At 38.3% G+C, this 25297-nt stretch overlaps 1 protein-coding gene across 5 annotated transcripts in view; it reads left to right on the top strand.

The window, feature by feature from the left end:
• TRPS1 (transcriptional repressor GATA binding 1) overlaps window positions 1–20218 on the top strand; it is a 240287-nt gene extending 220069 nt beyond the window's left edge. For all 5 annotated transcript variants that reach the window (XM_031439517.2, XM_031439519.2, XM_010988443.3 and 2 more), the window contains 2 exons: window positions 9954–10076; window positions 13102–20218. In XM_031439517.2, coding sequence (XP_031295377.1) covers window positions 9954–10076; window positions 13102–14163 — 1185 coding nt within the window. In that variant the 3' untranslated portion in view covers window positions 14164–20218. The remainder of the gene's footprint in view (window positions 1–9953; window positions 10077–13101) is intronic.
• Window positions 20219–25297: the final 5079 nt, after the last annotated feature.

Genomic DNA, 25297 nt, shown 5'->3' on the forward strand with positions numbered 1-25297 from the left:
GGAGGGGGAACAGTACATCTGTATAAAAGCAAAGACAATCATTGCTTTCTTCTTGAGCAGCTGCAGCCAGTCCCACTAATGGACGTGCAAAAGCAGAAACGAGCAGCGCAAGGTATGTGTTCGTTTTTACAGATGGTACTGCAGACAAGTTGGTAATGGAAAAGGAAGTCGTGGACGTGAGCTGTTGGACGGTGGGGGTGGAGGCCAGGGGGGCGACAGAAGGACAGCCCGATTACAGGGCTTTCCTGGGTAATTGACTCTGTGAGTTATTGAAGAAGCAGTTTTCCCATGAAAGATTTCAGTTGCTACAAAATGACATCATTGTTGTTAAGGAAATGCATAATTTCAAGTTGTCTTTTTAAAATAATGTCATTCAAACTTTAAAAATCAGCTTAGATTTCCCTGTCTGCCCGGAACCTCTATAATGAAATTATCTATCTACTCAGTGTTGGGTTTTTTTACCTAGAGTGATCACAGAAGTCTTATTTAAAGACACATCTTCCATTTGAACAATGACATATAATAAATACTAGGTACTCATTTTAACTCTTTGAAAGGTGTATTTGAATACTGGATTTTATGGGTCCTGAGGAAATACAAAATTGAATACAAATGAGATAACATTTTTAAAAGGATTATTTATGGAATCAAAAATTAAATGAAGTTTAGGTTTATTTCCCTTAGGGATTTTTTTCTTCCCCTCCTTGTGTATTTAAAAGTCATAGAGGATGAAACGATAACAAGAAGTATTACCAGTGTAGTCTTGTCAAGTTTTAGTTATTTAGTTCAAATTGCTTATTTGATATCAGGATATCTCAATACATTTGCAGATTTTTAATATAATTCTTAACTGTTTCTAACTTCAGTATATTTAACTACATTTCCATAAGTTTTTTTTTTTATTGTTGTTGAAGTGGAAATAAGCAGCAATTACCATCTTTCAACTGAGCAATCTACATGCTATGTTTTAACATCTGATTTCAACTCAATAGCCTGTAAAACACTTTTATAGAGTTAAGAATATTCTGGTTTTTGCTGTTATGTAACAAAATGGAAACTATATCACATATGAAAAGTATCAGAGTCAACTCCTTAGGTCGATGAAAAACATATTACTTTTATATCTAATAATGGGGGAAATGTTTAAGGGAAAATAATTATAAATATTTTCATATTATTCAGATCTGAGGATTTTGGTAAAATGACCTCATTTTTCAGAATTGGCAATATTTTACCTTGAATAACGAGGATTCCACACATTGCAAAGGTCTCTGCCAAGGAACGTATAAATATATAAAGTAAATCTAGTAAACTGTTACCTGACCATGTGTGTTTACAGAACTTGTCAAAAACCTCAGCTCTATTTTTCCTGCCCCATCTCTAGCTACGGCGAATGCAAAAGAGATCCTAGTTCATAGCCGCCTTTCCATGCTGGCATTTTACGGGCTAAGTCAATGCACTAGTTTCTGCATTTAAGCAGAGACTTTTTTCACACACATTTTTTATTTTTATTTTTTGAGACAGTAGGATCAAAACCCGTGCCCTGCACCAGCCCCCTTCCCTACCCTTGCCTCTCCATCCGCTGAATGCTGCGTTCCTCTGTCTATGCCTGTCTCTCTCAACCTCAAAGCAGATCGTTGCCATATCTGATCAAGGATGATTCATTTCTTTCGGGTACCTCAGACCTTGCATAATTTTGATCAGCTGTTTTAGGGTGGTTTGAAGAGATAAGGCTTCTTCAAAGCCAAGCTATGGTGAAGTGTTTTTGGTAAAAATTCACCAATCACTCACCTTTTAAGTAAGAGGGACTGATACATGGTTAAAAATGGTGGCCTAAAGTGAGGGAGCCCTGGGTTTGTCTCTTAGCCCTACTATTTAGCAGTTGACAAATGTTTCTAAGCCTCAGTTGTCTCGTCTGTAAAGAGGATAGAATAATAATAACTGTAGTAATAATAATAATACCTCTTAAGATTGTTTTGAAGATGTCAGATCATAAAACTAAGCCTATCGTATATTACCCTACAGATAATAAGTACTTGATAAATATTGGGTACATAATGGGGACTATCAAAGAAGGGACAAAAGGTAGTCAAACACAAGAATTCTACCAGATAATTGATTCAAAAATGGTCTTTAGAAAAAGTCATGTGTTTTTCCCTAGATTTAGAGCCTCGGATGTATTTTTGACACCAGATAAGTCAAAGGCCCTTTCTCAGTGTTTTACCTCATCAATAAAGTGAGAAAATATTAATCCCTAGTAATTCATTTTGAATCTAAACTGAGGTAATAAATGTCAGGAGCTCTTAACCTTGGCATCCATGGACACGCAGATCCACGTGAAATTTTTGGATACATTTTGTGAAGGACATTCTTTTGAACAGCCTGAAGTTATTTGTAGAATGTCTTACATTTTTTTCTTTATTTTCTGGGGAGAGTGTCATAAATTTTATCAAAAGAGTTTATGACTCCTCTAAGAATTTAGGAACCATTGATATATATGTAAATGCTTTGAGGATAGTAACACTTCATAGAACAGTTATTATCTGTTAGCTAATACAAAAAGAATGACTGATTATTATCTGTTATTTTCTGTTTCTTTCAAAATGACCATCATCTTCATCATTATCTGTCATAAAGCCAATCCTATATAGATAATGCAAAAAATAGCTTAGAACTTAAGGTATTTTCTAGAACTGTCCCCATCACCAAGATTTTTATTTTCTATCATGTGAATAATTCCCATAATAAATGTGTTTGCTAAAGATACTATTTAAATAAAATTTGCAGTATATTTATTAAAGCAGAATCAGTTCTTGAATTCTCCTGCTGAAGTTTCCTTAAGAGGCGCTGAAGTTTTTTAATTGTGCCTCCAAAAGGCACCCCCCTTTTTTTGTTCCCTTTTCAGTGTCAGATTTTGGCACTAGCTTAGAAGAAGCCCCTGTAGAACAGCGTTCCGACCACTGTTGTAACTGAAGGAAAGGTGAAAATGGATCTGTGGCGGCAGAAATAGAAGCAGTGAGAGACTTGAGTAGTTCTCTTGACAGTAATGACTTTCACTTTGAATGAAAAAAGACAGTGTAGACATAAATTTTCAACCAGATTTTCAGCTGTCCAAATCTATATTGCTCTCAAGGCAGAACATTATTACAGAAACAGCGTGGATGAGAACTCCAAAGATCTGGGTTTTTCTTCTCCTAGTCCGTTAGGTAATTTGTGTATGACATTAGGTGTTTGGTTTGCTAATTTACCAAATGTGGGGTAAGTCAAAGGACGGAGGTGGGGGTCCTTCAGAACTATGTAATGGGTTATATATCTGTGTGATAAGTTCCCAAAATCTGAAGATTTGAAGGATCTACCCGAATAAATTTACAGTGTGGGGTTTACTTGGGGACCTTTAATTTTTCTGCTCTTCCACTCCACGAGTCACCAACTGCATCTCAGAAGAAACAGAGCTAATGTGCTTTTAGCACACTAGCGTGTCCTGATGTATTGAGCAGCTCCCGCGTGGTGACATGTCCCTGGAAAAGTCTTAGGCACATTTGTACCTGGGCACAACGTCTGATTACTGGAGTGTGTACTGCCTCATGTTCTGGAACAGAAGTTGTTCCATTGCTCCTAGCCAAGGATGTCAGTTTACACTGGTCTCCATTATCATTGCTGATGTGGTGAGGAAGTGAATTTAATAAGCAGGGTAAACAGGTTTTGTTTCCAAACTCTGAGATAGGTGATTATAAGATGGGTGCTTGGCTGAACCTTGTAGAATCTCTTCAGTTTTTTGGCAAGAAATCTGAGGGCATAGAGGGTTGTTTTAAAGCAGGCATTGACGTGCTGTACAGCCCATTTCAACTGATTCTTTACAATTTTACTTGGAACAAAAGTCAGCCAGGGTATTGTTACCTATTGCTTTTTGTTGGCAGTGCTCTTTCCCGGCTCTTGCTAAAATATTGACCAGCCCGTGCTTCTGATAAAATTCTGATGATTAATTTAAAGGTGTTCATTGCAAGCCACCATCTATTTTAACTGGTTTTGGGTGCTGTATTCTTCATATTCTTCTGGTGTGTCAGTTAATTCTTTAACAGGGGAAGTGGGAGAGAGTGGCCTTCTATGTCTCTTAGTGGTGAATAATAGAGATAAAGACTAAAATAATATTTATAATGTATTCAACAGTTATTGAATGTCTATTGTATATGACAGTCATGAACACATTATTTAGTTTATAGCAACTCTTTTGGAAGTTAATAGGGCAGTGTTACTGATAGGACAATAAACAAGTGTCTTGTTTCTAAAATGACCAGACTATTACACATTTTTATAGAGGAGCACAGAGATTAAGCCCTCTAATTGTTAGATAACTTTCAGCCTTTAAATGAGATTCATTCATGGGAAATACTTTGATTTCTTCAGAAATGTTTCCATACAATTTACCTGAATTAAACTGTCAGTATTCATGAACAATCTCAGTTTGTATCAAGTTAACTCCACACTTAGTATATGTTTTTAGAAGATTCTCCTGGAAATTGAGAGATTACAGACCATGTCTGTCGTATAGATCACTGTAACTCCAGCTTCTAGCACAGTGCCAGGCACATGGTGGACATTTAATAACTATTCCCAGAACTGAACTGAATTGAATTTACCACTGAAATGTTATTACTGCAAAGTTGTACCAGAAGATTCTATCACAGCCATCTGTACATTTCCCTAGAATGAAGTTCTCGAAGGATTCTTGATATAATCGAGTAAACATGGAAACTGAAGGAGTTAAAAATATTTGAGGTACATCCAGACTCACAGCACGTATATCAAATTTCAGATTGAATTGATTTAAAATGGCTAAGATATAAAACCATAAAAAATGTGAGTAAGTACTCAGTCTATCAAGGCTTGTTATGTAATTACATGGTTTCAGTATGGTTCTTATTCATAGAAAACTATTAGAAAGGATCATTTCTGCACAAATAACTTCACCAGTGGGGACTTTTACTGTCTTGAAGATGAATATCCCATGTCCCCAAATGTTAAGCCACTTGAATGAATAATTCAGTCATATTTACGTTTTATTAATCAAATGAACTCTATGTACGTTTTGTGTTAATAACGATATTTGAAAACCTTACAATGTTTGTTTTTGGCAGATCTTCAAATAATAAAATAAAATAAGCAATACAAACAGCCAAACCAATTTAAAACTTGTTTTTTATCCTTGTTCTTTTCTAAAGTAACATCTGGGTTTACCAGCACACGTGTCAGGGCTCAACGCAAAGGGATCTATAACCAACGGAGGATTTAAGCCCCCTAAAACCAAACTTGAATCAGAAGCTTTGGGAAAAATGTAATGATAGTGATACCCTACAGTGGTTAGCTGTGAACCTAACGGCTAAAGTTTTGTTTTTTGTTGTTTTTTTCAGTTGGTTATTTAGTGGTTATACTTCTTGGTGCACTGTACAGGAGGAAAAGGAAAAATTATATTGGATTGAAAGAGTACTTCTATTAAAAGATGGGTGTGTCGCTGTCTGTTTCAAATCTTGGTGTGGATGATTGTCTCAATTCGTCGCCTAAATTGTTGTTGTGAAAATCAATATGGCAGTCATAGTACATTTGAAATGTGGAAAGGAGACAAGTGGTCCAGGCAATACTCAGTTATTGAAAAGCTTTTGCTAGGCCCATCATTGGGCTGGCCTCAGAATTCCTTGCAGTTAACTGTTCCTACCACCCTCCTTCCTTTTTCATACAGGAAATTACCAGCCAATAGAAGTAACATGGCGGCCACACAAATGTGACCTAAAAGTTAGTGGGCAAACTGTTAAAACTTGAAGTTAAAAGCAGTCAGTTCCTTGAATTGTTGATTCCAGGATTTCCTCTGTAGAAATTTGCACTGGATGTGACTCTCATGTAGATCTGGGATTTGGGGCGGACCTTCCTTCACTCTTGCCCTCCATGGAAAACCACATAGAAGTAGAGAGTGCACTTAGAGAAGGCCAGGGGTGGAGGGTGCTATGACTGTGTATGGCTTTGGCTCTATAAGAGTGCAGCTTTCCTTCAGCCTGAAAGGAGAGTAAGAACCATGCCCAGTATGCCTCTCAGGTGTGTCATCAGTGTTATTATCCACTAGCTGTTTATTCCTGTCGTGTCTTCTCCTAGAAGTGTCCTTATCCTTATCACTCAGTTCTCCTCTCTCCTGCACAAAGTCATGGAGATACAAATTATTATTAACTCTTAAACACAGCTTGTAGGGAAAGGAGAGACAATCTTATTATTTAAACATGCACACACACGTGTAGAACCGTCCACAATGCGTGACTCTAATGATGTCTCTGCAGGAGAGCTGGAGCTTTGTTCTACCTGACCTTGAACCTTCAGGACCTAGCAAGTACATGGCTTCAGCTGCTTCTCAAAAATCAGTGTGGAATGTAGGACTGGAAAATTCATTCTCTTGATTTTATCTTCTACATCACCATTAGCCATCTCTGTCCAACTGAAGATAAATTTGTCAATCCAAATGGGAGACATTTCAAAGGAATCCTTTTTAAAAACTTTCTTTTCAAAAACAGAAGTGACTGCTAATGACAGAAATAATAGCAGGGGAGATCATTTTCAATTTCATTAATGCTCAGCTGCTCAAGACAGAAAGCACTGTCCTAGGTGCTTATTACAATATTTGATGACTATATTTCCTGTCTTTAACAAACATCGTATAAAAGAGAATGACAAAATATTTTAAAACTTGATCATGCCTGATGGTCTGCAAATGAAATCAGATCTTTAGTGCCTTTCTTTCTGTTTAACTAGCCTTTTTTTGAAAAATGGGGTAGGAGAGATTTTTACTATGCCTTCTTTGACAACAGACCACTTCTCTGCACTTGATTGAGCTAAGGATGTTGGTGACTTGAAAAGAAATGCCTTACTCTGTCCAACCAGGCTACGTTATACACAAGGTGTGACTCCCCCTGAGGTCAGGCTGTCATCCGTGTCGTGGTTTAGAAAGATGTGGTACAGTCCACAATTCTGCAGTCACACAGCTAAGGACATTCTCCCACCTTCTCTGCTGCTTCCAGAAATCCCTAGTGCCCCCAACATAAAGTTCTACAGTGCTTACCAAGTGATAAATTTGTTCAGATGGGAAGGAACACAATGTGTGAAATATTTCTCACCTTCCTCCCCCTCTCCACCCCCACACAAGCACGCTTCTATTGAATTCTAGGTGTGAACACCTAGATATTTCACTCTGACTCAACTTTCCATTCTCATATTTGATAAGATTGACACAAATGAAATGCATTTGATAATATCCAACTATATGCTTTGAGAATATCTAAAATGTACAATAAGTAGATTAAGGAGATAAAAATGAAACTGACAAAATATTTTTCTCTTACAAAAGACATACAGTTGAATCCCCTTGATAGATAGCTATTTTGACTGTTTACTACATCCCTGGCATTGTTCTAAATCGCATCCATTTGCCACATTAATACTCACAGCAGCTTACACTTTAAAGATGAGGAAATTTAAGGCAGAGACATGTTTTGAATACAAGTTGTCTGACTCCTAAATCTGATTATTAACCCCCATGCCATACTGACTCTGGATAAGTGAATCCAAAGTGCTCCTGGTATTTTTAAAATAAGGTATGATTTACCTAAAAGATACCAGCCTTTGTGGGAGCCTAAATGCTGCTTAAAGCAAGATATGCCTGTGGAAACCAGTGCTGTAATTTCAGGATTTTCCCTCTAACTAATGAAGGGCATTTTCTTTGCAAGAGAATTAAGCACAAAATTGTGCAAGGATTGAAGCATTCTCTGAAACCAGGATTACACCCACTTTGGCATGCTGTGTCAAGCACCCAGGGCGTAAGGAAAGAAAAGCAGGCTGGAGTGAATGGTTACACATCCAGATTTGAGCCTCAGCCATATATGCGGGTTAGTTTCCAAATGGACATTTCCATTGCCTTTATGTGGATCAAATTGGTGTTTATTTGCCAAACGTGTTATTTAGATGGAGGAAAAAGACAGCATGGCCCCAGGGAAGTTTCACAATTATACCCAAACTAGGCTCCCCGACTCACCTCGGATAAAGGGGGCCCCAAAGTGTTTGATAAACACACCCTCTAATAGTTCCTTGATTTGAGGGAAACAGCTGTCTGGACTTTTGCAGTGGGTCCCGATTGGGACTTTGAGGACCGACACCCAGCATTTGGTGTCGCTCTTACGGAGACTGAGAAATGTATGACACGTTCCTGGTCCTGCTTTGGGGGGAGAGGGACCCAAAGATTATCTTTGTGAAAAATATAGCTTTTATTACATCACCTCAAAGTAGCCCAACCTGCTACACTAATGAAATTGTGTTCTTGGTTGAAAAGGGCAATTGTTAGCCTGACTTTGTGCTCACTAAAAACATTCCCCCGATCTTGTTAAATTATTGCTCTCATTTCAGATTTTTATGGCTGTGCAGCTTACCAGCCCTCATTTCTTTACGTTTCATTCATTTTCCTTGTATTGATGATTAATGGAGGATGTCAAATGTTAGAGCGCGCAGGCATCAGCAATTGCAAGATCATAATTAGTTTAGCTGACGAGGGCCTCTGATAGCAGTTGCGTCTGGATGGAAAAATTACCCTATAGGGAACTGGCTGCTCACCAGGTCTTTTTAGTGATACATTGTGAAACACCCGATGAATCAAATGCCCTTTCAATGCCAAGAAAGTGTTCCAGTCTTGAAGCCAAAATTATGTCTGCAGAAAGCTTTCCATTTGAAATGTATCAGAGTACAATTATAACCATTGTATTTTCTTGGCAGAGATACCACTCGTCTACAGTATGGACTCAAGTTAAATAAATTGCCTAAATTTTATGAATCCCTGAAATTTTGACTTATAGTGTTTGTAATTTTAAATTTATAACAAAATTGGGTTCCAGCAAGACTTTTTCCACTCCTTATCTCACATGCATATTTTGTCATGAAAGGCTCTGCTTCCTAGGAAGCGAAAGGAGAGCAGAGTTGCAGCTCGGGCTGGCCTTTTTTTTTTTTTTTTTTGCAACAAGAGACTTCCATTTCCTGCCTGTTAGTCTTTGCGCCTACAGACACAGCCGGACTTCTGTTTCAATGAGAAGTTTAATGGAATCATTACTTGATAGCAGAAGTGGAACAAGCAGTGCTAATGATCGACTTCTAAATATTCTTGAGTTATTTTTGAATCTGGTGATTACAGAATTCAGCCCACTAAAATCAATTTGTGTTCAGAAACACTTGCGATCTTCAAGTCTGAGTCAAATAAAATAAATAAATAGCCATCGATGGGGCTGTGTTGTCTGGCTGACACGGACCCCTCGTATGCAATCTCGTTCATAACACTGTACTTCTGGTTGGCAGAAGTTCCCACTGTGCCTCTCAGCTTTAGGAGACGGAGGGTGTGTTCTTTCAGACTTCACAACGGCAAACCAAAAATTAGAACTGAGTGTCTTCTGGTCTCTTACGTTCCATGACTGACATCCAAAAAGACACACAGCAGGTTTAACTCTAAATGGTTTACATGCTGCATTTATTCCAAGCTGGACTGTATTTTAAAACACAGGTACCCTCCTCTTCCAAAGTATATTAAACATATTGCCTGGCTCTGTCTTTTGACTTTTGTTTTGACACTTTTAAAAGGTATGTTTTAGGGTTCGGCATTTAGGAGCCATCATTAAAGGCACAAAACCCAAGGTTCAAAAAGTTAAAGCTGTTTCTGTGAAAAGCCTTTGGTGCTGAACACACCTCATCCATCACTGTAGGGTTAATTATAATGAAAATCAGTGGTGCCTATTAAACACAATTGAACCTGACCTCATTATGGGCAGTGTGGTTTTATACTGTCATTGTTGCTAGTCTAAAGACAAAACTCCTGGGTTGATTTGGTCTAACTCCACCGATCATGTGACTCACCTCTGACCTTGTGTTTTTTTTTCCCATTTCAGAGGCGCAGAGGCTCGGGTGTTTTTTGTGCCAATTGCTTGACCACAAAGACCTCTCTCTGGCGAAAGAATGCAAATGGCGGATATGTATGCAACGCGTGTGGCCTCTACCAGAAGCTTCACTCGGTAAGACCTTGTTAGACTGTTTCAGGAAAAGCTTTATAAAGCAGCCTGGTCTGTGGCGTGATAAGTACCATTCCCTGGCTTGCATTGCCTGCCCCTGCAGAGTTTAATCCAGGCGCTTTGAGTGCACATGTGATTTATGGTGGACCAGCCTTAGATGTTATGGGGGGAAACATTTGAGATCATTAGTAATGCATTATGCTCCTTTTGATATAGAAGAGGAAAATGATTGATTTCTGGGAACTTCCCATAACAGAGAGTTGAACTAGTGGTTATCAGAATTCAGTGAAATTAACTTAGGTAGAAAGGAGAAACCTTAAAAGTTCAAAAGTATATTAAAAAGTTGTGTGTGTGTGTGTGTTTAAAGTGTACTCTCCCATGTTCGGTGTAAAACATAGGACAGGGAAAAATTGCTTATTTTCCAGTTTATCTTTGGAATTTGCAAGGGTCATCTTGGCTGCTTTGGGGACTGGAAGTTGGGCACATTCAGGAGAGTGGTTCTAAGCTAGGACCCAGGATGCCAGGTGACTCTCTCCAGTGCTTTCAGTCAGAGGTATCCGAGTGCTTGAAAGCACCCAGCAGAGTGGAGTAAGGTGCATAAGTGTTTGGGTTTTAAGATCTCTAACTGGCTTCTTTCTGTGGCTCTCCAGTTATTTCTAACCAAATTTTAGTTAGAATCCTATCATAAAATGTAAACTTGCACATCACCCATCTTCAGATGCATTTGAGTTCCTGAAGAATATTTTTTTAGTTGAGAAAGTTTATCTGTTGACAAGAGCTGCCTTTAAAAATCGGAATCCCCCATTGAGTAAGCAGAACTCTATTTCCCTCCACCTTTTTTCATTTTGCTTGGCATTTTACCGCCGCTCTAAGCACAAGCCAATGAATAGATTATGGCTACAGGGAATACAATTTTAGACAAAATGTCCTCATAAACGGACCATTGGAAGCACTCTTTTTAAAAATACAGGCTGCTAACAATACTAATTGGTGGTAAAATGTAAAAACCTTAGTTATTAGCATGTAGCTGACAGGATTCCCACCCACCCACCACCACCATCAACATCACCTTACTTTTTTACCTTCACCATTTAAGCACAGCAGTAAGCTTCCGTTTAATAAGTACTGACAATGATTTTAATTGAACTCTGGCTAAGCAAAGGCCAAGAAATAACTAAACTACTGCTCTTCCAGGTTACGATAATTTAACAACTGTGATACAAACTAAACTCTTTTTTTACAGTTATTTTAATATTCATCTCTCCAGAGAGGAGATGTTTTCAATTTTGAGGGTTTTTTTAAGTCATAAATTTAAATACATAAAGGTTATGCTCACGTTTCACATCAAAGGCCGCCACAAAAGTTATGAAAGTTTAAAAAAGGTATGAATGCAAATTTCAGATTTCTTTAGAAGGTAGAGATTAAATACTGCCTATTTTTATAATCTGAATATGAGCTTTTTATATACCTGAAATTCTGAACAAAATAAATGAACATACCCAAGGGAAAATAGCATTTTTTTTCTGAAACCAGTAATTTGATTGTCAATAAAAAGCGTGTTATCTTTTCTCCTTCAAAATATCTTTGTGAAAACAGAAACATTCCAAAAGGATTTATATTATGTCTAACAGATAAAAAGTACACTCTTGCATTCAGGTTCATCCTTTCTAGGTACAATTCACAAATGATGTATTGATATTTTGTGTAGAAATTATTTCCTGGTTTCAGTAATCTTTTAGCATCAGATTTTAGCTCATTTAATGATTCTCCTGCATTTTTAATCTATAAATATGCATTCATTTATTAAGCTTATTCTTTCAATTGTATAAATCAAAGTTAGAGCTCTTACTGCAAGTAAAGTTTTTTTTTTTTTTTTTTTACAGTCTTATCTACGGATTTTAGTCATGGAATATAAACACCTGTTGAACATGTACATAAATACCAATCATATAATGTCGAAGTTGAATAGCATACTTAAGCTGAGTGAAAGTTAGCATTCGATTTAAGTACAGAGTAGAGTAACAAATTGGATATTTGAACCGAGGCCACAGATAAATTAGATTTTCAACAGAAAACAAATGTTTCACCTGTTAACAACTAAAGCCTTCCATAGTGAATACTCACATAATTAAAGAAAGAGAAATAAAAGTGAGAGATTAAAAAACAAAAACAAAACAAAAAACCTCTCTCTGATACAGCTTTGATTACCTGATATCTTTTCTTGAAATTCTGTCAATTTGTCTTGGATTATTTTTGCTCTGATCTTTAATATTATATATTCACACTTGCAATTATTTAGAAGAATGTATTACTTAGCTAGGGTTGGCATAACAAAATACCATAAATTAAGTGGCTGAAACAACAAAAATATATTAGCACACAGTTCTAGAGGCCGGGAGTCTGAGATTAGGGCACCAGCATGGTTGGGTTCTGGTGAGAGTGCTCTTCCTGGCTTGTGGAAGGCTGCCTTCATGCTGTGTCCTCATTTAACCTTATTTACCTCCTAAAGACCTCCTCTTCAGCCACACTCACACTGAGGAGTTAGCACTTCAACCTATGAACGGGGGAGTGGGGAACACAGCTCAGTCAACAGCAATGTATAATTTTTCCACAGTCGTCACTAAAACCCATCTCCCAAGTTACTATGTTGACATCCCAGTGCATGACTCAGAAGTTGAGAAATATTTCAGAAAAGTCACATTTCTTCAAGTAACTTGCTACACAGTTTTATCACTAAATGATGCAATTCCAGAATCTATTGAGTTTGGAAAAGCTGTTTTCAAGTAGATTAAAGTTTTTCAGTCCTCCCTGTAAAGATGGGCCTGATTTCATTAGAGTGAAATGGTGTGCCATGGTTACTTCCTCTGATCCTGCTTAGGGCAAAAGGAGGAGATTTAGTAAATCTCTAACGTAAAGCCTATCTTTGCTTTGAACTTCAGCATGGTTTATATTTGCGCGGAATTGGTAATGCGTTTTAATGTATTTTTGAATGTTTTCCTTTTATGTATTGTGTGTGTGTTCTCTGCAGACTCCCAGGCCTTTAAACATCATTAAACAAAACAACGGTGAGCAGATTATTAGGAGAAGAACAAGAAAGCGCCTTAACCCAGAGGCACTTCAGGCTGAGCAGCTCAACAAACAGCAGAGGGGTGGCAGCGAGGAGCAAGTCAATGGGAGCCCCTTAGAGAGGAGGTCAGAAGACCATTTAACTGAAGGTCACCAGAGGGAAATTCCGCTCCCCAGCCTGAGTAAATACGAAGCCCAGGGTTCATTGACTAAAAGCCATTCTGCTCAGCAGCCAGTCCTGGTCAGCCAAACTCTGGATATTCACAAAAGGATGCAACCTTTGCACATTCAGATAAAAAGTCCTCAGGAAAGTACTGGAGACCCGGGAAACAGTTCCTCCGTGTCTGAAGGGAAAGGGAGTTCTGAGAGGGGCAGTCCCATAGAAAAGTACATGAGACCCGCGAAGCACCCAAACTACTCGCCACCAGGCAGCCCTATTGAAAAGTACCAGTACCCGCTGTTTGGACTTCCCTTTGTACATAATGACTTCCAGAGTGAAGCTGATTGGCTGCGGTTCTGGAGTAAATATAAGCTCTCCGTTCCTGGCAATCCGCACTACTTGAGTCACGTGCCTGGCCTACCAAATCCTTGCCAAAACTATGTGCCTTATCCCACCTTCAACCTGCCTCCTCATTTTTCAGCTGTCGGATCAGACAATGACATTCCTCTAGATTTGGCGATCAAGCATTCCAGACCTGGGCCAACTGCAAACGGTGCCTCCAAGGAGAAAACGAAGGCACCATCCAGTGTAAAAAATGAAGGTCCCTTGAATGTAGTAAAAACAGAGAAAGTGGATAGAAGTACTCAAGATGAACTTTCCACAAAATGTGTGCACTGTGGCATTGTCTTTCTGGATGAAGTGATGTATGCTTTGCATATGAGTTGCCATGGTGACAGTGGACCTTTCCAGTGCAGCATATGCCAGCATCTTTGCACGGACAAATATGACTTCACAACTCATATCCAGAGGGGCCTGCATAGGAACAATGCACAAGCGGAAAAAAACGGAAAATCTAAAGAGTAAAACCTTAGCACTTAGCACAATTAAATAGAAATAGGTTTTCTTGATGGGAATTCAATAGCTTGTAATGTCTTATGAAGACCTATTAAAAAAAAAAATACTTCATAGAGCCTGCCTTATCCAACATGAAATCCCCTTCTTTTATTATTCTTTCTTTTGATGAGTAGGTTACCAAGATTAAAAAATGAGACAAATGGTCAGTGAGAAAAATAAATGGAAGATGGTAAATAGTCATGTTTTAGAACCTAGTAAGTCAAAACCATCTTGGCAAATGTGTACTGTGGAAACCATCTGTAAGAAGTATCACCAGACTATAATTATTATGCTTGTAAAGAGAGAGATCAAAGCTGTCTAGAATTTGGAAGGGTTTACATCTTATGATATTAAAGCAGTATTGGGCTGGCCGTTGGCCCATCTGCTCAAAAACCAATGAATTGTTGCCTCAGTTTAGAAGTATCATGAAATCCAAGGCAGACGAGGAGAAATCTCATCTCCAGGGCAGTGAAAGGAAAATGGCGCCCTCTTCGATGAGTCTCCTCTCATTGACCGTGTTTCAGATTTAGACCTAGAAACGTGAGCTGTGGTTAGGCTTGGTGAGAGAGCAACAGGGAAAAATGACAGATGGTGACACAAGGATTTTGGCCAGCCCTGCCTGTACATACACATGCACACCCTCTCTGATATTTTTGTCCTTTAGATGTTCAAGTACTCCTTTCCAACATAGTCCTTTTGTTTGCCATTTAGGCTCATTTTGTCCAAATATATATGCATTTTTAAAAACAACCTCCTCAGTGCTTATGTAGTGATTGTATGTTAGCCAGGTATTTCTTTCTTGTATGTGATGAACCAGTTTGGGTTTGTTTTTTTAAACTTCCTCTCGGTCACTAATCTCACTGGGCACGTCATAACTAAAGGAATCCCCTCAGTTGAAAAGACTAGATGGATACAAAAATTCAGACCATGGGCTTCATTGGCTTAGAACGCATGATATTTCTCCACAAGGTAACCTGCTGTATTTATTTATTTTCCTTTGGTTTATATATAATTTCCAAACTTTGTGGTCAGGCAGCGTCTAAGGTTACGTTACCACAGACTGACAGTTGGTATATGTACCAGTCAACCCCTTCATTAGATTTATACAGGTTTAGTTAAGTAGCATTAAATAGGATTCTTAGAAGTATGTTCTTCATAGTACTTTTAATACTCAAGGCTTTGTAAAACTATCCATGAAGGGAAAGCCTCAGCATAACTGCTCAGGGAAATAGGGCTAAATAACTGAACATTAAATAATTGGTTAAAGGTGCTGTTAGTCGAGCCTCAATGCTTGCTACAAGGATGTATGTACAAGGACTGACTTTAATAATTTGCATTATATCGTCCCAACCAGTAGTTTATTTTTTGCCACGGAGATGTAGAAGATATTACAAGCTACTGGATGCACTGTCAGATTAACTTATTTCATTAAAGAAGTTGGGAGAACAAATAGGAAAAAAAAAAAAAACCTTATTTTTCTAGTAAATATTAATGTATTACATTTCAAATAATGGTGCCTGACATATTGAATAATTATTTTCTACAGTGTACGTATGCAACAAAGATATTCCATCATGCATTAGAGTCAGTTCTGGCTCTGCCTAGCTGTTTACATTTGCAAATGTAGCAAACAAGGTAATGAAGCAACTATTTCTATTGCGGTAGATATCTCTTTGTGTGTGTGTGTGTGTGCATTAAAGTTGTAAACGGTAACATGAAACAAATGAAAGTTCTTGATATAATGGTATGGAAAACAAGAAGGAAATGAAAATATTTTTATGCCTACTTAGGAAAAAAAGGGTAGCACTATTCATTCCAAGTACTTTTTTTTTTTAATTTTTAAGCTCTTAATTCACATTGTTATGCTTAAGATGATAAACATATATCCTCTTTTTATTGCTTTGTCTATGTTTCAGATGAAACATTTCAGAAATGATTTTGATAAGTGCTGCTGGAATCCGCAGCACTCATATTTTTATTGCATTCAGTAGTCGCATTTGCACTTCATTTTTACATGAATTCGCAGTTGCTTTGTATTGTTTTGTTTTGTTTGGGTTTCGTTTCTTTTTCACAGTGCCAGGTCTTCGTTTCTTAAAGTTGGATGGCAGGTAGAGTTCAACCAGTTTGTGACTGTTGTAGTGAATGAAGTTAAACATGTCTTTCTGATATTGTGTTGTCATTTCCATTCTTGCATTTTCGTTTTCATGTGGGAAAAAAAAAAAAAAAAAGGAGAGAGAGAGAGAGAAAGAAGTCAGGACTAAGCCTTCTGCTTCAGTTTCATTTTTAAAGGGTCCTATTCTGATCTCACCTGTCAAGTCGCTCTAATGTTCACAGGAACTGAGAGACAGAGGTGGAATGAGGGGCTTCGACATTCGCATGATGTGATGCACCTGATATTTCTTAGGAATTTTGATGAACGTATCTCAAAGTGTACAGGCAGATTGGAGAGGTGGCAATTAAAGATCTAAACAAGAGGAGATTTCCCAAACAACAAAGCAATAATTTTCTTAGTAAAAGGACTAGAAACAAAGTGCACCTTGGCAATCCTCAAGCAACATTCAATGTGGACTGCTCCAATCAGAAAATACGCGGAGTTTGGTTAACTAGGGCAATGTTAGGTATGACTTTTTTGGGCAGAAATACCCCATAAGAAGTTTCTCCACTGTGTTAGAAACAAGTAGGTTATTCATTTTGGGCATGTATGTCTTTTTTTTTTTCATCTGATTTTTTTATTTTTTCTCAGACAGACAAGTAGTAATGGTTAGCGTTGGAAAATACATATCACTATTCTTGGAATATTTATGGTCAGTCTACTTTCAGTAGAATATTCTTAGATAGCATTGACACGATCTTATTCTGTATTCCTTTGTTATTGATGATTTTATTTTCATTTATTTTACTTTCATATTTTGATGGAGAAAAAGTTGGACTATTAAAAAAGATGAAAATTTAACACAACACTAAAATACCCCTGAATTTTTGACTTACGAGAGCCTTTGTTCCAGCTCTCAACATATATCACAAAAATGATTGGTGGTTATCTTTATTTTTAATTGGGTTTTAGAGTTCTGGATCATGTTGTCTTAAACTGTCATTTTAAATGAGCTATTTAGGGACTTAACCTTTTTTGGGGGGCGGGGAGGGGGTTCAAAACTACTTAGGAATTTCCGCTCTTGGAAAAGGCTTTCCCAATGATAAAAACTATATGCCAACTAAAATTGTATGCCATTTAAAAACTGTAAGTCCTTTTTGGTTTTGGGGGGAGGGAAGGTAATTAGTTTTGTTTGTTTATTTTTTTTTTTTTAATGAAGGTACTGGGGGTTAAACCCAGGACCTCATGCATGCTAAGCATGTGCTCTACCACTGAGCTATACCCTCCCCCCAAAAAACTCTTTAAGTCTTTTTAAAGTACGCATCTGTATTCTGAATCAGGCTTTGGATCAAACTTTAGGCCAGGACCAGCTCACGCATTCTCATTCTGCTCCTTCTCACTCTTTCTCTCTCCATCTCTTCACCCATATGTTCATATCGTTGTTTGGGACAGAAAAATCATAAAGAGCCAGCCCACCTCGGAGGACTGTGGACTGAGAGGCACTGCACGACTCTAAGTAGATGAGAAAAGGATGGAGCTCTCTCGGCAAACACCTAAACTCCATAGTTCAAAACAAAAAGACTGTACCCATTCTTTCTACATGACATATTGAGATGTTCTTTTTTTTAAAAAAAAAAAATCAGCTTTTAAGAGTGTGATGTTTTCTTCTAAGCTGTTCTCTTTTAGTGAGGGTAGATTTTAGAAAACAAGCATGGGGATTCTTTCCTAAGGTAATATTAATGGGAAGGAGACAAAAGGGATGACCTTGAACAGCTCTTTGTTGAAGCCTGTGGTAGCACATTGTTGATGATTGCACATGTGCACATAATCTATGATAATCCAATGCAAATACAGCTCCAAAAATACTAAATGTGTATATTTTTGAAAATGCCTGAGGATATACATTTTTCTTAATGAATTGAAGAATATCAATCCTGCTACTAAAATAAGGACTAGCCTCCCGCTGCGTGGCTGCAGAACATCCCAAGGTGACCTGTCTTGAGACCTCTGGACTGCCTGCCTGTTGAGTTGGTGAACATTAACAGAGTTCTGGAGGGGAAGAGCTGACATCCCGTGGCAGAAGCATGAAGTCAAGAAGCTGGCTGTCAGCTTCTGTGCCGTTTGCCAGCCTTTCGCCTATAGTTTACTTGCGCTCACAGCTCCCTGTCTTTGGGTTGAGGGCCGTGGCAAAAATACCCAAGGCACCTTTGGTGAGCAAGTGGGCGAAGGCTTTGCTGACTGTCTTAGATCACAGGAGAAAATGGAGGAACTGCAGTCCAACCTGAATATGAGACTAAACATGCTAACCAAAGGTAGGTACTTCTAGGTGGCACTCTCTCAGCAGGCAGCTGTAAAGGAGAAGAGGATGGAAAGACATGCGTCGGGACTTTGAAGGGCTGTGTTATTTTCCCAAAGAAAGACTTGGCCAAGGGCAGAAGGCATGACTTCTTTGCAGAGCACTTCCTTTTGGTTTTCCATGACTGTGTCACAGACAGTGGACTCCCGTATTGCTGATAGCGGTCAGTTGTTTAGAAAACATCCACAGTTGTCTGCAAGAATTAGGACCTCTGGAAGGTGCTAGGGCTGACGTGTGTCAAGTCAGGGATGAAGAAAATGTGAACTTCAGCATTGGTCCACGTGTGGAAACTGGATAATGTAGGCTTGTGTGTTGTTCTCTTGAGAGGAAACGTAAAATATAAGCTTCACTCCGTCCTACGCCAGAGAAAAAGCAAGAGTAACTTTACATGGAAATAATGCTTAGCCTTCATCAGAGAAAATGGTCATTCAAGACCCATGAGTCCCAAAACTGGATCCTGATTTTTACCCCCCTCCCCCGGTTCTCTTTTCATTATATGACGTGCAGCAAATCACTTTTTTTTTTTCTCTTTTTGTGCCTCAGGTTCCTCACCTGTAAAATGGAAAAAATATATTAATAATAATATTATTATTAATAATAATAATAATGGTAATGTAGTACTTGTTTGTAAAGCACTTTGAGATCCTTGGTGAAAAGGCGCCATGGGAGTGCCAAGTATTATTATAGGGCCAAGGGACTTATTTAAACTCTCAGTTCCCAAGGGCCAGGAAAGGTTGGGGTCATTTTTATTAAAGACGAGCTGTAAATATCATAACTAGACAGCCTGTAGCGTTGGCTATGAAGAGGCAAAACTATTACAATAAATAAAACCATAGTTTCTTAATGGCTACCAACAAGGCAAATATCCCAATAAGAAATGCCAAATTCCTTAGGGTGGGCTATTTGACAACATGGATAATTTGTGGGTGGGGGGAGGGACAGGGGCGGGAAACATCTCAAAATGCCAATGTAAAATTCACTTACAGCAATATTCACCAGCAGAAAATGTCTTTCATACGGAATGATTTCATGTTGCTAAGAAAAAATTCAATTTGTAGTCCTGATTTGAATATTAGAATGTTGGCTATAATAGTTCTGTTCTTACAACACATGGAATTTTTTTTTTGTTTGTTTTATTTAATTTTGTTTTCATAGTGCATGTTCATTTCTACTCACAAACATGTTCTTGGTGTATTTCTTATGCAAACAATCTTCAGGCAGCAAAGATGTCTGTTACATCTAAACTTGAATAATAAAGTTTTACCACCAGTTATACATGATGGTGTTGGTATGGTTTATATGGATTCACTTTCATCCATGTAACAGTAGGAAAGACAGATCTTTGTAACTTAAAGGCAGGCTCTGATGAATTGAGACAGTGAAATCAAATCACCGTTTTCAAAAAATATGATGAAGATTGAAAAAGCCTGGATTCTCTCAACTTGTTTTGTTTTGCTTTGCTTTATTTTTTTCTTTAAACAATCAATCTCTTCTTGATAGATTTTGTGTAAAAAAAATAAGATTATACTAGTTTCTTTAGGAAGATTAACAATAAAAATTGTGTTTATTTCAAAACATTTATTGAGTATCAAGTATTGAGTATTGGGTAATGATTATGTTAACGATATGTTAAAAAGTCCTGCTTTTGAAGTTTGATTTTGAATTCAATTCAGTATGCACACATGAATATGATGTGAAGATCCTGATAAATCATCTCAAGAAGTTTATATTAATGTATCACATGCCTTGTTTGTTGGTGTAAAATGCAATTAATCAGAGAGGGTTCCTGAAGGTTGATTTGGAAAGAGGGAAGAGGCAGAAGAAAACCAGTAGGCAAAGAAGACTCATCCAAAATGTTTTTAACCAGAAGGAAAAACACAAAAAGGACAGGACATAAAGCATGTAAATAATCCATGGCTTCGGAAGATTTGTTCTGAAAATTTCAAATTAATTAGTATCTACCTTCCTTGCACAATCTTTACTTCTCATTTTGTGAACACAAGTTAACAAACCCTTTACTTATTTTTTCAAGTGTTTTCTTTTCTCCCATGTTTTGAAAACAGGAGACGAAAGACTTTGAGGGGCTGATCCTAGGGTAATGAGCTTGTTTCACAGCTGGAGTCAACACTGTCCAGATAAGAGCTTAGTAATAGCACTTCATATGATTTCCTTCCCTTATGCAGAATTTGATTCTTCTCTTGGGGAGAACTTTGCAGATAAATTTGAGTACTCTTTGTTCTCACCCCGGACTGTCAGAATCCCATTCAAGGAGAACTGTGTGCTCATGAGATCTTTACCATAGTTCGAAGGAAGGGACGAATGAGTAACTCTGACATCCCTCCCACACCTTTTCCTCTCCCATCTCTGGGAGGGTAGAACCAGGTTCAGAAACTCAGTGCACAAAGGGAGCAGGCAAGTGGTCCACATGAGTGCATGAAGCCAGCTGGGGGAGAGTCTGGGAGCTGCAGGGCTGTATAAATGTAGACTTTCCTCAACTTGAAGAATATTGCCAGGCTGCCTCATGTTCCCAGATTTGCAGTTTTCAAGAAAAACTGGCCAAAGGGAATTTTAGATGAAATCTAATTTTCAATGTCAGTGACTGCCTTTTTTATTTTTATTTTTTAAATACTGCAAGCCAAACAAAACACTTATTCAGAATAAATTCCACCCCTCGACAGGCTGAGTGTGACCCCTGGAGCTTGAACAATGGTGAACTCTGGTAACTGGTAGGGAGGAAATTGGGCAAAGGGCTGAGGTTAGCCGTGATTCCTCTGGGTTTTGTCTTGGGTCCCAGTGCATCACCCGCTCTGCCAGGAAACCCAAAAGCACTGTGGCAGCAGCACCTGCCTGATTATTTCGCAGCCAAATTTGCTTAAGATGAAAAACATTTGCCCAGAAGAGAAAAAAAAAAAAAAAAAAGCCTAATTTCTTGAGCACGCTGCTAGTTACTTTGTACTTTTGTTCTCCATCCTTGTAACCCAAGTATAATTTTTTTCTTTTTTTTAAACACACTAGTATGAGCAAAGAAACCTCAAAAAATATTCAAAGTTGCTCAAGTTACTGTCCAGTAATGTCCTAGATGTCCTTACTTCCCTCTGCATGTCATCCTGTAGAGTGAAAATAAAAAGATGAGAAAAGTGAAGGATAACAGTAGATGGGGTGGGGCAGGCTTTTTCACGTTTTGTGTAGTTGCTCATTTGAATAATTTAAAAAATTTCTTCAAATAAAAATAAGTAATCTTAATAATGAAATCTTGTTAGTTTTATAGTACCATTCTCCAGTATCTTCAGGATGTAAGTTCTGAATGCCACCTTGCATAAATGTTGCAGCCCAGGTGACCCTTGAACAACACGGATTTCAACTGCGTGGGTCCACGTATATGCCGACATCTTTTAATAGTAACACTACGGCCCTACATGATCCACAGTTGGTTGAATCTACAGATAAAGAACATTAAATATGGAGGAATCATGGATATGTTGGGCCCACTATAAATTATGCATGGATTTTCAACTACACAGAGGGTCAGGACCCCTAACCCAGTTGCTCAAGGATGAATTGTTTTTATATAAAACATTTTACACGAAGTAACAAACCATTCACCCAACTTCCTGCTAGTAACAACAATTAACAAATACCAACTTTCCTTCTTCAAGTAAGCAATAGAGACTGGGAGAGGAAGGGTTATTGGAAGATAGAATAGAAATTGTTTAAATTATTTCCCTAAATAGAAGGTACATTTCCAAGTTAAAATTGTATAAGCACTAAACTGTAAGCAAATTCCCAGGAATATTTACGAACTCAGAATCCACCCATATGTCTTCTCGTAGGTGAAACGGACGTCTGCCCTCAGCGCGTTCATGCATGAGTCAGTGTTCAAAGTTGATGTAATGTGCAAGCAAAGGTATTTTCTTCAGAGCTTCAGTTTCATGAGATACTTTCTTTCTATATAGCATGTATTACCCAAGGAATCAATGTATCCTGGAAAGCATACATACACCAATGAGTTTACAAAGCTCAATAGGATATCATGCTGGTTGGTTTTCTGTCATTTTATTTTTTATAATTGCTTTGATTTTTTCCTCTAGTGAAATCATCCTTGTTGTTATTTTGTTGTTTGTTGGTGGTGACATGCAGTACCAACCCAGGCTACGTGCATTCATTCAACAGATACTAATTGAGCCTTTACTATGTACCAGGGACTGTTTCAGGCATTTGGACCATATCAGTGAAAGAAAACAGACCAGGACTCCTGTTTCTATGGGAGAGAGAGAGACACAAAACAATATGTTTATTGTGTATGTACGTTTCATTAAAATGTAAACAAATATTAAAATATTTTAAATATTAAAATTGAAATACATATTTCATTAAAATATAAATAACATTTCATATTAGAAGGTGACAAATGCTCAGGAGAAAAAAAATAAAGCAGAATTAAAGGGAGGTGAGTGGATGGACACCATATTTAATTGGCTAAACAACGTTAAAACCCTCATTTGAGCCAAGACTTAAAGGAGGGACTGGCGGAGTGGTGAAGAGCTGGTGCAAAGGCCCTGAGGAGAGAGCGTACACCCGGTAAGTTGAGAAAGAGCCAGGAGGCCATCGTGGCTGGGGCAGAGTAAGCTGAGGGGAGTATTTAGAAATTCAGTCAGAGACAAAAGCACTGAGCTGGGAGGAAATCAGATCATACAGGACATTATGAGCCACCTAGAGGATTGTGGCTTTTATTCTGTGTGAAGTGGGGACAACTTTTAGTATTCTAAGCAGAGGAGCATTACTCAATTTGTGTTGTAATGGGACTATTCTCTTCTCTGCCTGGAGTAAATCATGGGAGGTATTTACGGAATAAGTCATGCAAGGAGAGAAGCCAGGAGACCAGGTTGGAAGCTAACTGAGTAACCTCTGCAAGAGTTGTAAGGAGTGAAACAGGAGTTAAAATTCCAGAGACTATTTTGGAAGGAGAATTAACTGGATTGCCTGGCAAGAGAGTGTGAGCAGAAGAGGAGAGTCAAGAATTCTAAGATTTTTGGTCTGAGTTGCTGGAAGAACAGAGTTGATGGAGCAGGTCTGGAGGGTGGAAGAAAGGAAATTAAGTTTAGGACAAGCTACGTTTAAGATCCAAATAGAAAGGTCAAGCGGACTGTTAGGTCCTTGAGTCGGAAGTTGGGAGTTGGATAAGCATTCACATAAAGAACATGTGGTAATCATGACACTGGCCGAGATAACATAGGGGGTAAATAATTAGAGGAGAGAAGATGCCCAATGATTGTAATCAGGGCCAGGAGACGTCAGCAACAGAAACAGAGGGAGGAGCCTGTGAGGCTAAAGGAAAACCAAGGTTATCTTGGAAGTCAAAGAAAACAAAAATGCATCATGAAAGAGGGAGTGAGTGACCTTGGAAGAGAGGTTAAGTACAACAAACACAGAGGACTGGCTATCAGCTTTAGCATCACGAAGGGCATCAGCAGACAGGGCTGGGTCATGTGTGGGGCCCAGGGCAAACTGGACATTCTGGGGCCCCCTTGTTCAAGAACTAAGAATTTCAGGATGGGGACATCAGAGCGTTAAACGAAGCTCCAGGCCCTGGGCAGCTGCTCTGGTTACCTGCCCATGAAGCTGGCCCAGAGCAAAGGTGACATTGACTAGAGCAGCTTCATTTGGAGAGATGAGTGTGAAAGCCTGATGGAGTGAACTTCAGGGAGAACAGGAAGGGAGGTTTGCAGAACTGAGTATAGAAACAATTTGGGAAGCTTTGCTATAAAGGGGATCAGACAAAAGAAGGTGATGATTGACCAAAGATGTTGGAATCAGTAGAAAGTTTTTTGTTGTTGTTGTTCTGTTTTGTTGCACTTTAGGATACGAGAAAGAAAAACATGTTCCTTTGCTAAGTAGGGAGGGCCTTATTCTCCTTCAGGAGGGAGGAGAAGATAGCCTCAGTGATGTTCTTTAATAGGTGAGTGGGTGAAAGGAGATAGGATCTTGTGCCCAGTGGAGAGGATGCTTTAGAAAAGAAACGAATGTTTGAATTCATAGTCCACAGCTGGCCAGGCAGACTATGTAGACACAGATGCTGGTACATGTGTGGATGTGATGGTGACGTCCCCGAACGCTCTATTTTCTTGAGGAAATGTTTTTCTCGTGGCACTGCTGTTCTACTTATTACTCTAGTAAGAACTCCAAAGCACTCTATTCAGAAACAAGACAATTTCTACATTAAATGCACCAATATAGTTTCCTTACATCCCGATGGCATTTGGCTATATGGATAAAGTCCGAAACCTATCACTTGACTGAAGACGGTATTTAAAATCTCACTTTAAAAATTGTTTCTGTAAAAAATCTTCCCCAACGTGTTGATTTTGTTTAGATAGTTCAAAATATTATTTCTTATTTTCTTAAGTCTGTTTTTAAAAAGGCAGTGTTCCCTTGGTTATGCGAATATGGAGCACCACAGGAGTGTAACATTCTTAGTTTCCCTTAATATCATCTTCTAAACTCCTAAAGATATATCCCCCCATTAAATACAGGCTTTTACTAAGTTTTCCTTGTGACTGTGATTGCTTTTTCTGAGTGAATTAATGCATGTTTGCTGAGTACTGATTCTAAGCTCAGAACTGTGCAAAACCAGTAAAAGACACAAAAGAGGGTTGAAA

The sequence above is a fragment of the Camelus dromedarius genome, chromosome 20, assembly GCF_036321535.1.
Source record: "Camelus dromedarius isolate mCamDro1 chromosome 20, mCamDro1.pat, whole genome shotgun sequence".
Taxonomy (NCBI): Eukaryota; Metazoa; Chordata; class Mammalia; order Artiodactyla; family Camelidae; genus Camelus; species Camelus dromedarius.